Source organism: Silene latifolia, chromosome 9, assembly GCF_048544455.1.
Source record: "Silene latifolia isolate original U9 population chromosome 9, ASM4854445v1, whole genome shotgun sequence".
Classification (NCBI taxonomy): domain Eukaryota; kingdom Viridiplantae; phylum Streptophyta; class Magnoliopsida; order Caryophyllales; family Caryophyllaceae; genus Silene; species Silene latifolia.
In genome coordinates, this window is record NC_133534.1 from 204385610 (window position 1) to 204398312 (window position 12703).

At 40.0% G+C, this 12703-nt stretch overlaps 1 protein-coding gene across 1 annotated transcript; it reads left to right on the top strand.

The window, feature by feature from the left end:
- Positions 1-5862: 5862 nt before the first annotated feature.
- On the top strand, positions 5863-10075 carry LOC141602134 (uncharacterized). The gene is made up of 3 exons (XM_074422446.1): positions 5863-6250; positions 9912-9948; positions 10048-10075. The coding sequence occupies exons 1-3, from the start codon at positions 5863-5865 to the stop codon at positions 10073-10075; spliced, it is 453 nt and encodes a 150-aa protein (XP_074278547.1).
- The last annotated feature ends 2628 nt before the right edge of the window (positions 10076-12703 follow it).

Below are 12703 nucleotides of genomic sequence, written 5' to 3' on the forward strand. Positions count from 1 at the left end.
TCGTATCGCTAGAATGACTCTCGTTCGCCCTAGATAAGGTCGTTCACTATACAAAGTTTCTGAGTAAGAGGTGAGGGTACGTATTGGGAAGCTCTTTAATCAAAAACCAATCCCGCCCGCGGTAGTGGCCTATCTGATCGATCTTGGTTGGTTAAGTGCAAAATTGGTAAAACAGGTTAAATGCATGAATGCGCATCCACAATTTTAAACCTAACATGTGAGATTTGCTATGTTGGCTGTTGATGTGGCTCGTATTTGCGCACATTTAGTCCCCTAACTAGCCTCGTTTCCATGCTTTCTAGTACTTATTAGGGTCGTTTCTATCTTATGTTCCCTATTTTGCACATTCTATGAGGTTTCAGTGCCCTTTGTAGGGGAAGATGCTAAGCCTTGCGCATAGGGAAGCAAAAGATGAGCTAAATTGATCGTACTTAACGACCAAGCAACGAAGAGGATGCTAACTAAAGGCCTCAGTTAACAAACCAAGTAAATGGGCAATGATGAAGACCCTCACGACTCCTCAATGATCCCTACGGATCTTGAGGCAGTCAAGAAGAAGAGAAGCCAAGCTGTGCAACAATCCGGGCATCCCAACCTCAAGTCGAGCGACCCATGGCTAAATCCGGGCGTCCCAAGCCTGGGAGGGGCGAATCCTCAAGCAGCACGAGCGTCCAACATGGGCAGGTCGTGGGACTCTTCATGGGACTTGCAAGGCGATAATCTTCATCTTAGGGACTTAATCGTCATTTAAGCCCTTAGTCACCCTAATACTTGTACTTATTATAAATACTCCATTGCATTAGGAGATGATGATCAAGTCATTCGAGTAGATTAGAAATTAATTAGCTTAATTACATATTAATCCTTCCTTAATTATTATTCAAGAATTCTTAGATCTAGTTGGGAAATTGGAAGATTATTGGGAGTTTATTGAAAAATTGACAACTCTTCATTTATCAATCAAGTTTTTTTTATTATTATTTCTTTCCAATTGTTCATCATAAGTTTGGTACAATTTCTTTACTCCTTGCTTAAGTATTGTTTGTTTTCATAATCATTCATCATGTTTGGACTTGTTAGTATGATTGACACCCCTATTAGCATGTTTACCATAACCATGAGTGAGTAGTCTCCTAGCTAGGGTTAATGGAGGATTAGGGGAATTAAAACATGGGGGTAGATCCATACTTAATATAATATGCTTTCATAAAGAATGCTTGCTTGTTGTAGTTTCAACTTATGCGCATGTTATGCTTGATAAATTGCTTGATTGATAACCTTGCATGCATAAATCTCTTATCTATTCAACAAGGGTTGTAAGATATAAACTAACTCGAGCCTTGTTAGACCATGCATATAGTTGTATAGGAAGAAACTAAGTCGACTTGTAGGTGTTGTACAGTCTTGACCGACTCGGCTCCGGGACCCAAATATTCCTAGGAATTGTAAGACATAAACTAACTCGATTCCACTACAAGAATAATTGCTTGCACCTATGTAAACATGTTTGTATGATCACCACCATGAATCCCCTATAAACCCATGACACCCTAGTGCCTTTATCAATTGTTTACATCCTCATTTACTTTTCTTACTTTGTTTCACCTGCCTAGTAGTCTACATACTCATCTCAACCCAATCTAAATTGTGACACCCTAAGACATAACTACTTGCAATAGATAATTTAATCCAATACCCGTTCCTTGGGATCCGATCTTTACTCACAACTCTACTAAGAGTAGTTTGTTTAGATTATAAATATTTTTTTGATTGGTTAGCTTAGACGACAAAGTTTTAAACCGAATCAAAAATGGCGCCGTTGCCGGGGACGGTGTTCAATTGAATTGTTATCATCAATTGTTTTTTTGTTGCGTCTTTCTTTTCCTTGAGGAAGGGTATCTCCTCAAGGTATTTCTCATCTTTTTCTCTCAGTTTACTTTGCAAGATAGATCTTATAGATTGTTGTGTAGAGGACCATGCGAGTTCTACTCTCATCAAAGACCCTTTGGAAGCATTGGAGGCCTTGGAAGCAAGTGAGGCCATAAACAAACATTGGGCATTGGAATTAGACCTCCTTGAAGCCGCTCTAGCCAACACAGAGCTCACTTAGAGCAATCTATGCGGATAAATGACATTCTCAAGGAAGCATCACAATCCACTAAGAAAGAACAAGCAACCAAGGTAGAACATGTAATGAGGGTGGAATGTGTAATGGAGGTGGAAGAGGTTCCTAATGAACCATCAAAGGTAGAAAGTGAGGTACAAACCCCAACTCTAAAACCCCTTCCCCCTAATTTGAAGTACGCTTACCTTGATGAGTCTAAAATCAAACCCGTGATTGTCAATGAAAAACTTGATGATAGTCAATCGGAAAGTTTCCTTGGTATGTTAAAAAAACATGAAAAGGCTATAGGTTATAGTTTATATGACCTTAAGGGAATAAGCCCCAACTTTTGCATGCATAGGATTCATCTAGAGGAAGACCATAGACCTACCATCCAAGGACAAAGGAGACTAAGCCCCCACATGCAAGAAATTGTAAAAGCGGAGGTTATGAAATTGCTTGATGCGGGAATCATCTACCCTATATCGGATTCCTTGTGGGTTAGCCCCATTCAAGTGGTACCCAAGAAAGAAGGTACCACGGTGGTGAAAAATAACAAGAACGAGCTAATACCCACAAGGAAGATCACCGGTTGACGAATTTGTATTGATTATCTTAAGTTGAATTCCGCAACAAGAAAAGACTATTTCCCCCTTCCATTCATTGATCAAATACTTGAGAGGCTTGTCTATAACAAATTCTTTTGCTACCTTGATGGGTACTCAGGATTCTTCCAAATCCCGATACACCCGGATGACCAACATAAGATCACCTTCACTTGCCCATATGGAACATTTTCATATAGGAGAATTCCCTTTAGGCTATGCAATGCTCCCGCTACCTTTCAACGTTACATGATGAGTGTCTTTTCCGATTACTTAGAAACCATAATGGAGGTTTTTATGGATGATTTTAGTGTTTATGGGAAAGACTTTGATTCTTGTTTGCATAATTCATCTCTTGTCTTGCAAAAGTGTGAAGATGTTAGTCTTGTGCTAAATTGGGAAAAGTGTCATTTTATGGTCAATGAAGGCATTGTCTTAGGTCATTTGATTACGAAAAAGGGCATCAAGGTTGACAAAGCCAAAGTTGAAGTGATAGAGAAATTACCGCCACCCGTGAATGTCAAAGGGGTGCGGAGTTTTCTCGGTCATGCGGGGTTTTAACGACGATTCATAAAAGATTTTTCGAAAATTGCAAAACCCCTACTCAACTTTTGCTTAAGGATGCCCCGTTCCAATTTACTCATGAGTGTGTTGAAGCTTTTGATAGGATCAAAGAGGCTCTAATTTCGGCACCAATCATCAAACCCCCAAATTGGGAGTTACCTTTTAAGATAATGTGTGATGCAAGCAACTATGCCATTGGTGCGGTTCTTGGCCAATGAGTTGTAGGTGTTGTACAGTCTTGACCGACTCGGCTCTAGGACCCAAATCTTCCTAGGAATTGTAAGATATAAACTAACTCTATTCCATTACAACAATAATTGCTTTCACCTATGTAAACATGTTTGTATGATCACCACCATGAATCCCTATAAACCGACGACACCCTAGTGCCTTTATCAATTGTTTACATCCTCATTTACTTTTATTACCTTGTTGCACTTACCTAGTAGTCTAGATACTCATCTCAACCCAATATAAATTGTGACACCCTAAGACATAACTACTTGCAATCGATAATTTAATCCAAAATACCCGTCCCTTGGGATCCGACCTTTACTCACCACTCTACTAAGAGTAGTTTGTTTATATTATAGATATTGTTTTGATTGGTTAGCTTAGACGATAAAATTTTTAGACCGAATCAGTTGTTTATCCAAGTATCAAGTAATTGACGTCGAGTTGGATTTAATGTTGATTTGCATAAAAGACCGAAATTAAACATCCATTTAACGAGTTAGGTTTATAGTGCTTAACATGATCCATTTGTCTTGAAAAAGTGTTTTAGAATTCAAAGTTTAAAGTGCAAACTCATCAATCTGGTCCGTCCTGTATACGGGTTAACCGAATTCGGGATCGTTCTGGACGAGCGCTGGAAATAGGATAGGAATAGTGCCAGGCAGCTATTGAGGCGCGAGCCTGTTGGCAATGCAAGAGGGTCTAGCCAGGTTTGAAATTTGGAGTTCAGAGAGCCTGTTTAAGCGCAGGATAGGTGACGACCCAAAGGGGTGTCTCCTGGTTGTTGAAAATGTTTGTGAAATCGTTTGTAAAAGGGTCTTAAAACCCGCTTTTTATTGAAAAGGTCGTTAAGACCGTTTTTGTGCTAATATGAGGACCGTGACTCATTATTGTGTTGATAATATTCGATGTCGGGTTTGGTTTTGCAAGCTTGGCATGAATAGTTTTATAAATGAGAGGTGTAAAAATGTTTGATATGAACTAGGTATATTATGTTCATTTCTTTGTAATTAGTCGAAATTTATCATCGTACTCGGGTTAAACCGACATGGTATGTAGAACCAAGGATGATTATCGATGTATGACTAATATGGTTTTTGCAAATGTACACAAATGAATAAGTGGGCTTTAAAATACCCTTTAAAAATGTAATTAACCAAATATTATCACCGAGTCACGGATTAAACCGTCATGGTATAAGGAACCAAGGGTGAATATAATTCATGGTTAAAAATGCTCATAATAAAAAATGATTTGAAATATTCGAAATGGTAAAAACCGATTGCAAATAGGAAATGAAATAGAGAAAAGATGAACTCAAACACGTTTGAGTTCTCACTGGGGATGTCTAAAGAGGCGCGAGGTTAGTAGTGGTGACTACCAGCCTCCGTCTCCAGTCAAAACTCTGTTTTGGCTCAATAAATTTGTATTTTGGATCATCTTATGCATGTTTTATCATGTTAAAGTCATAAAAACAGATAAAAAGAACATGAAAGAAGAGGATTAATTACACCCTCATACTTACATGCTAGGTTGCTTGGCGAGAAATCGACAAAGTGTAAAAACTCGTTAGTCGGAAAACTCGATTAAAACGGGTTTTTTAAAATATGGAGTGTTGCTTTGCTTTAGTGACGATGTAGTTGGTCGAAGTGGTAAGTGAAGTGATTTAATGCACGATTAAGGTACCAAAAAATATGTAAGGCTCGTATTTTCAATCGGTAGGTCAAAAATACATTTCGGTTATTGACTCGAGAAGTCGAGGTATAGAATGTTAAGGGAGAAAAGAAGTGGCGAACTCTCGCGTATCTTCAAATGGTGGCATTTGAGGGGTATTTATAGAGGATTTTTGTGGTGTTGGGCGTTTTGGCCGACGTGGCTATAAAAGCTGCTTGAAGAGGCGCAAGCATGTCCGCGGGTTTTCGAGTTGTCTTGTCACTATCACGCATTTCGAATTTGTGGTTTTTTCTATCCTAGGTTTTGTTAGATATGATTGTACTTGACCATCAAGTATACCAGGTATACTTAGCATGGAAGCAATGTGTGAGGTTTGTTTTTTTTGTGTTTGACTCAGCTTGACTCGTTGTTGGAGTCGGGATTTGAATTTTGAGTCGGTTTTTTTTGGTTTGTTGTCGGTTTTGACTCTAGTTAGTGTCATTGCGACTTCATCGTCGTGCATAAAACACTCCAGGTATTTTGGAAATATTTTGAAAATGTTTTCATTTTCGAAATCGTTTTTTGAGTTTCTAGACGCGTATTATATAAACTGTCGATCAAACGTAGCGATTCCTAAGCATGTTGTAGTCCGATAACCATCGAGTGTTTGTTGGGGATTCAACAGATACCGGGTATCTACAGATGAGGTTTTGGAAGAGAGGTAAGCAGCTGAGTCAGAAGTTTATTGGACCATATGAGATTTTAGACAGAGTTGGAGAGGTAGCTTATCGATTAGCACTACCTCCAGCTTTGGACCGAGTTCATAATGTGTTTCATGTTTCACAACTGCGGAAGTTTGTGAGTGATCCTACTCATGTATTGGAGCCTGAGCATGTGGAGATAGATGAGCAAATGTCCTATGTTGAAATGCCTAAGGAGATATTGGACAGGAAAGTGAGACAGACTCGGAATGGAGAGACGGCTTTAATGAAGGTTTTATGGACTAATCATAATGTCGAGGAAGCTACGTGGGAAGCTGAAGCTGCTATGAGGGACAAGTACCCTTTTTGTTTAATTGAGTTGGTTACGGGTACATAACCCTTTTTTTAGGGGGATATGATGTAACACCTCGCATTTTATTACATTTCGATGGTAAGTTTAATAATAAGAGTGTGTTTTAACGATTTGATAGTGTGTTATGGTTCGAATTTTATTCGGCTAAGTTGGAGATTATTTGGCTTCTTTGAGTACTTTGAGTGAACTTCGGGACAAACTTCTATTTAAGGGAGGAAGACTATAATACCCCGTATTTTGGTAGCATTTATAATTGCATTTTAATGAATTAATTATGACGTCTATAATTAATGAAAATGAGTAATACAGAATAATAGAATAAATAATAAATAATTATTGAGTCGGGAATTAGCACTGGCCGTATATGGGCCGTTTATTACTCCGTTAGTATTTTTAAAAATAATAGTAATATTTATAAAAGAATAGTAATAATAATAATATAAATAGAGTTTTCTAATTGCTTTTCTACCAATTATAAATAAAGAAGAGGGGACCTTACCTTAGCTTCTTCAATCATAAACTCAAATTAATTCCCAAAAAGGGAGAATAAGAGATCTAGAGAAAGAGGAAGGGATTTAAGATCGGATAATTAACAAAAGGTAAAATCATCTCATAATTTATTCAATTACTGTTTATATTATTTTGTACCATGACTAAGACCACCGTGAACAACCATACGCGCAATCCAAGGGACCGTGACTTTGACCACAGGCTAGCTTGGACCACCGTGACCTCGCCTGACCCTTATGTAACCGTCGACAACTGACCTGAGGTGGTTAATTAGGCAGTTTTCGTGGTTAGGGTGTGGTGTAGCCGTGTAATTAAAACGAGGAATTGAACCCTTTTCGTTGACCGTCGTGACCTGGGTTGGGGTTGGTTGGTCGTGGGTGGTGGTGTCGACCTTTGTGGTGGTGGTGGCCGAAAAACGTGAAAGCAGGGGATTGTTGGTGTTTTGTTTGAAACCGTCTTAAGACGGCTGCCGTGGCCGTGGCGGTTACTTCGAGGTAGTTTGGACACCACTATTAGAACCGTCATGAGTCAGCGGTGACTATGGTGGTGGCTAGTGGAGGTGTGGGTCCTTATGGTGGTCGTGGTTGTGGATTTTGTAAGCGGTGGATATGGGTGGTGTTGGGGTGTGTCCGTACAGGTGGGTCATAAAGCGTGGTTTTATGGCTTGGTGGTTAGGCTCGACGGAGGACCTGGTGGATGGTTGGGATCACCATGGTGGTGGGTAGTTGATCATTACCCATAACCCTAAGTATAACCACCTAATTAACAAAACCCACAAAACCTCCAAATACTAGGGTTTGATTATTAGTAAAATAGAAAAGGTGTAATCTTTAACTTACAAGGCAATATCGGCAAAGAATGGTGAGAAAGGGTGCAAGGTCTTCAATCCCATGCTAAATCTCCATTGAAGGTGGTTTGGGAAAGCTTAGAGAGGTTTGAGAGAGATTCTGGGGTTTTAGAGAGAGAAGAAGAATCGAATTGTGTCGTGTATTCTAATCCCGACTCTCGTATATAACACCCGCTGGAATTACTCACTCGGTCGATTACTCCGTACACTCGACCAAGTGCCCTCTCCTCGGTCAAGTATTGCAAATACTCGGCCGAGTACCCATTATTTGGTCAATTATGACTCACACTCAATCTAGTACAGACCCACTTCCTTACTTGCGAATAAGACTCTCCTCAAACCCAAGGGTTCACTTAATATCCCTAAGAAGTTCTATAGAAGGCTCAATAAACCGGGTATAACATAGACGACTCGGATTAGATACTTGTGAAGTATCTGGACTTTGAATTTGCACGACATAAAAGAGTGGCATGCCCACTATAGTAGGAGCTATGTTGTGACACATATATCATGTTATGTTGTGTTTTGTCGACCATAAGGAGTGACAAATGATTCCATAATCTGTTACTGTGTGAGCCTTTTTTGGACTTGTGTGTCCTAATTTAATATGGAGCCCTTTGACTTAAAGCTGTGAGATGAAATTGAGATCTGATGTTGTTACTTTAGCATGATTATGGAGAATCATAATGTCGTTGGTTCAACGGGTCATGTTAGGAAATCATTCGAGTTGTGATGGATTTTCATTAGTGTAATACTATGTTTTTCTAAGTCCTGTTACTCGGCCGAATAGGGCTTACTTGGCCAAGTAATGCATCGTGTGTTTCTGGTCAGGCTACTATCCAGGAATACTCGGCTGAGTATGGGACCGAGTAAGGGATAGTCGGCCGATTATTCCCTATACTCGACCGAGTATCCGTTCTGACGATAATTATTTTTCGCGGTTTGATTAAAGGGAATTAGAGTTATAAATTGAGTTTTACAGTTTCACACTCACTTTTATCAAAAACCTAAAAACATTTCTACGTAACTCTAATCACCTCTAATCTCTCCCAAGATCGTGGATTGTTCGTGAGTCCTTGTTCCTATATCTCTTGCGTCGATTGTGTCGGTAAGTCACTAGTCCTATACTTTTTTTCAGTTTCGTCTTTTAGGGTTTTACCCTAGTATTGGGATTTGGGGAAAGGGATAATTTCATATGGTAATTGGATTGTATGATTGCTGTTAGGTGGAGAATTCGTAGAAGAGTAGTTCTAGCTTTCTTGTTGACTCGTATCAGATTTGTGCTAAGGTAGGGTTTTCCTACTCAATTGATTGCGTAATTGAATAAGATTAATGATTGTGATGTTGTGATTTAATTGATATGATTAATATTTTTAGTTTATTATTTTTGGTTGATTGTATTCGGAGGGATTGAGTTTTCATGGTTTGATGATGATTGTGAGGTGCGTCCTCGACTGAACGGAGTCACTTGCGGGAGTGGCTTCACGCCTTTGATTCGCCTCTTATGGAACCCGCCACAAGAGAGGATGTGCACATTAAGGAACATGGGTTATTGCTCGTTGTAACGAGCGGGGTTTAGGTGGGTAAGTCTGTGGTCCCCCACTGGCAGTGAGGATTATCTGTCACGGTAGTAATCTAGTAAGACTACACACTTAAGTGTGTAGTCAGTTATGAGATGTGATTATGAGTTGGAGATGATTGTGGAACAGTTGCTTTTTACATTGTTGTATTTTGTCTTACTTTAGTTATGCAATGAACTGGCCCCGTTGTTTTATAAATCTGTGGTGATCCATTCGAGAATGGTGAGTAGATTGTGACAGGTGATGATGGTCTTTAGCTATGGGGACGAGATGGGGAGTCACATTTTGAGTCTAGCTTCCGCTGTTACGAGTTTAGCTGTTTTGTTTTCAGTTGTTTTGAGATTAGTAAACATTTCTTTTGGTTTGGTTTTTGAGACAATGTAATAGTTAACTTTATATACTTTAATAAATGTTTTGAAATGGTACTTTTGATATACTAGCCTCAAGAAACCGAGATGGTAACAGTCTCTCATGCTAGGGTGGTCCTTGGTAAGGCACCTTGGTATGTGGGGGTGTTATAAAGTGGTATCAGAGAAACGATTCTGGAACCTAAAACCAATTAACCTAATGAACACAGGAATTCTAAATAAAATGAACCCGGGGAGAGTTGTTTGGAGCTACCGTAAAGACTTGGGAGACGTCCCGAAGTTGCATTGAGGCCCTTACAATTTTGAGCCGGTCAACATGGGGGTGTCTTGGGGATCGTTGTGTGTTTAAAGTTATGTGTGTTGTACTTGTAGCTGTGAATCTTGTGAAGTTGTTGGATGAAATGAGAAAGTGAATTGCGTAGTTGGACATGATAGACTTTGAGCATGGTATATGTAGTGTGTTTTCAGGATCATTGTGTGTTTAAAGTTATGTGTGTTGTACTTGTAGCTGTGAATCTTGTGAAGTTGTTGGATGAACTGAGAAAGTGAATTACGTAGTTGGACATGATAGACTTTGAGCATGGTATATGATTTATTACGTGGCTTTTGAAGGGTAGTAAAGTGTTGAGATATAGAATTGCATGTTTAAAGTATATCCTCGTAAGTATATAGCTCGTTTTTGGCATGACTCGGCCGAACAGGGCGGGTCCTCGACCGAGTAGGGGATACTCGACACACTAACCAAGCACTCAACCGAGTGTTTGTTGTGTATACGAAGCAGTAGCTACTGGTTGTGATCACTCGGCCGAGTAACAGGGGTGATGCGTGTATTTTATATAAGGTTTTTACCTAATTTTTACACGCATTTCTGTGTTATTTACGTGGTATCTGGCTACAAATACCCTCGAATAGTCTACTTTGGTTTGTCTTGTGTAAATTGCAAGTACAGACCAGAAAGGAGCAAAATCGAGCCTAAACTTGTCCTATTCGTATGCATTTTGGAGAATAGGGAATCGGAGCCCGAAATCTTTCACTTAGAGATACGTGAAGTAGCCTCAGAAGGTGCTAAGGAGTCCACACGTGCTAATATAGTTCGATCGACCAGTTTTGCTACACTATATGGTCGATCAAATGCTTTATCCATCAAGAATCACTCGATCGAGCTATTCTGTTACTCGATCGAGATAGCTGTTACAAGGAGTACTCGATCGAACTCTATATTCATTCGATTGAGAGGATTTTCAAGGCTTGTCCTCGATCGAGTGGTTTCGTTTCACTCGATCGAGAGACTTTATGTTTTATGCGAGATTTAGTCTAATTTCGAGTTGGGCTTTGTAATTTTAGATATATGTATGACGGTAGTGTCATACGCAGCACTTCTTCTCTCTCTCCCCTTACTTCGATACTTTTAACTCTACTATCTAGACTATTGCTCTTGAACCCTAACTACGGAATTCGATTACTTGTAATTGGTACTTTTTACTCCTTTCTTAATCTGAATTCATTATTACTCTCTATTGTTTACTCCTCTTTAATCTTTAATTGTTGTCATTAATCTCTCTTTATCCTTGTTATCATGCTTAATCTTTATTGCTTATGTATTGTTGTTGCTTGTTCAATGATTATGCATAGCTAATTCTCCCTTGCTAAGATATAGGGGAGCCATGATTTTAAGGAAGTTGTAAATTAAGTAATTAGGTTTGATGCAAATTAGGTCTATCTTGTTAATCGCTACATATAACTGTTCTTGTCTGATTGAGTCGACTCAATTAGTTAATAAATCACGGTACACCTTGACCTATATCGGAAGATTGGAAAAGGTAAGACCTGTAGCGAACATTAGGGCACTTTAGTGGGGGCAGAAGCTAAGCTACTAGTGTTTTAGGGTGAATTGAGACCGGAAGGAGATATTCATTGCCCTGTAGATCGAACTTGCATTGACCGGAGACCTTAGACTGCATTTCTTGAGAATCATGGTGAACCGACTGTCTTAGCTGTTTTCTCTCTGTCTGCCTATTTTCTACTCTTTTACTCTCTTTCTCTCCTTTGACCTTATTAGTTAGAATAAACGATCAAAAACCCCAAGAACTGGTTACCTTGACGGACTTAGTTAGGCTGACATTTTCTCATCTCCCTGTGGAGATCGACCCTACTTGCCACTGACTTCTGTTAGTAGTAATAGGTATTTATTTTTGGTACCTGACGACGGTATCAAGGGGTACTCAACCGAGTGAGGCATACTCGGCCGAGTAACACGTATACTCGACCGAGTGTGTTTTATGCGTTTTTGAGGTTGGCTACTGTAGTGGAATACTCGTCCGAGTAGTATCATTACTCGACCGAGTGTTTCACAGTACTCGGCCGAGTACTTCTTTGGGGGAGGTTTTTGTTTATTTTGAGCTGTAGGCTATGTGCTTACATTTATTTGGTTATATCAGCTTAAAATGCCGCCAAAGAGGTCAGCTGCATACATCCAAGCTTCTGAGATGTCTGTGGATGAGATTGCCCGTATGATTGAGCAACAAGATGCGCTCATACAGGCACTCAAGAATGTGGGTAAAGGAGGCGAGAAACCGGTGGACGTATCCTAACTAAGCACCACCATTTCTCGCTTCCACCCCTCTACTTATGAGGGCACTGATGAGCCGAAGCTGCTCGATAACTGGCACCGCGAGATGGAGAGTCTTCTTAAGGTCGTGAAGTGTACGGCGGAGATGGCGGTAGAATAAGTGGCGTTCTACCTAAGAGGTGCGGCTAGGGTTTGGTGGAAAAATGTGAAAGAGGATGCCAGAGCATACTACAGGGACCAGAGATACGATGCTATACCGTGGGCAGGCTTCAAGAGCGCTATGAGGGAGCATTTTGTGCTGGAACACATTCGTCACAAGTTAAGAGCCGAGTTTGATTCTTTCACCATGGCTGATGATATGACTGTCAGGGAGTACTATCACCGGTTACTAGAGTTGTCACGGTATGCAGAGGATCTGCAGTTGGTCAACGGGGTTTAGCTCTTCGTTTTGAAAAGGGGTTGGCACCTAAGATCATTGATAGACTACCAGCTGGGGTACTTAGCGATCTGAAAGAGGTTTATGCACGAGCTGGGCATGCTGAGCGGTTGGTGGAATTGGCCAAGGAGGCTAAGGAAAGAAATGCAGAAAAGAGGA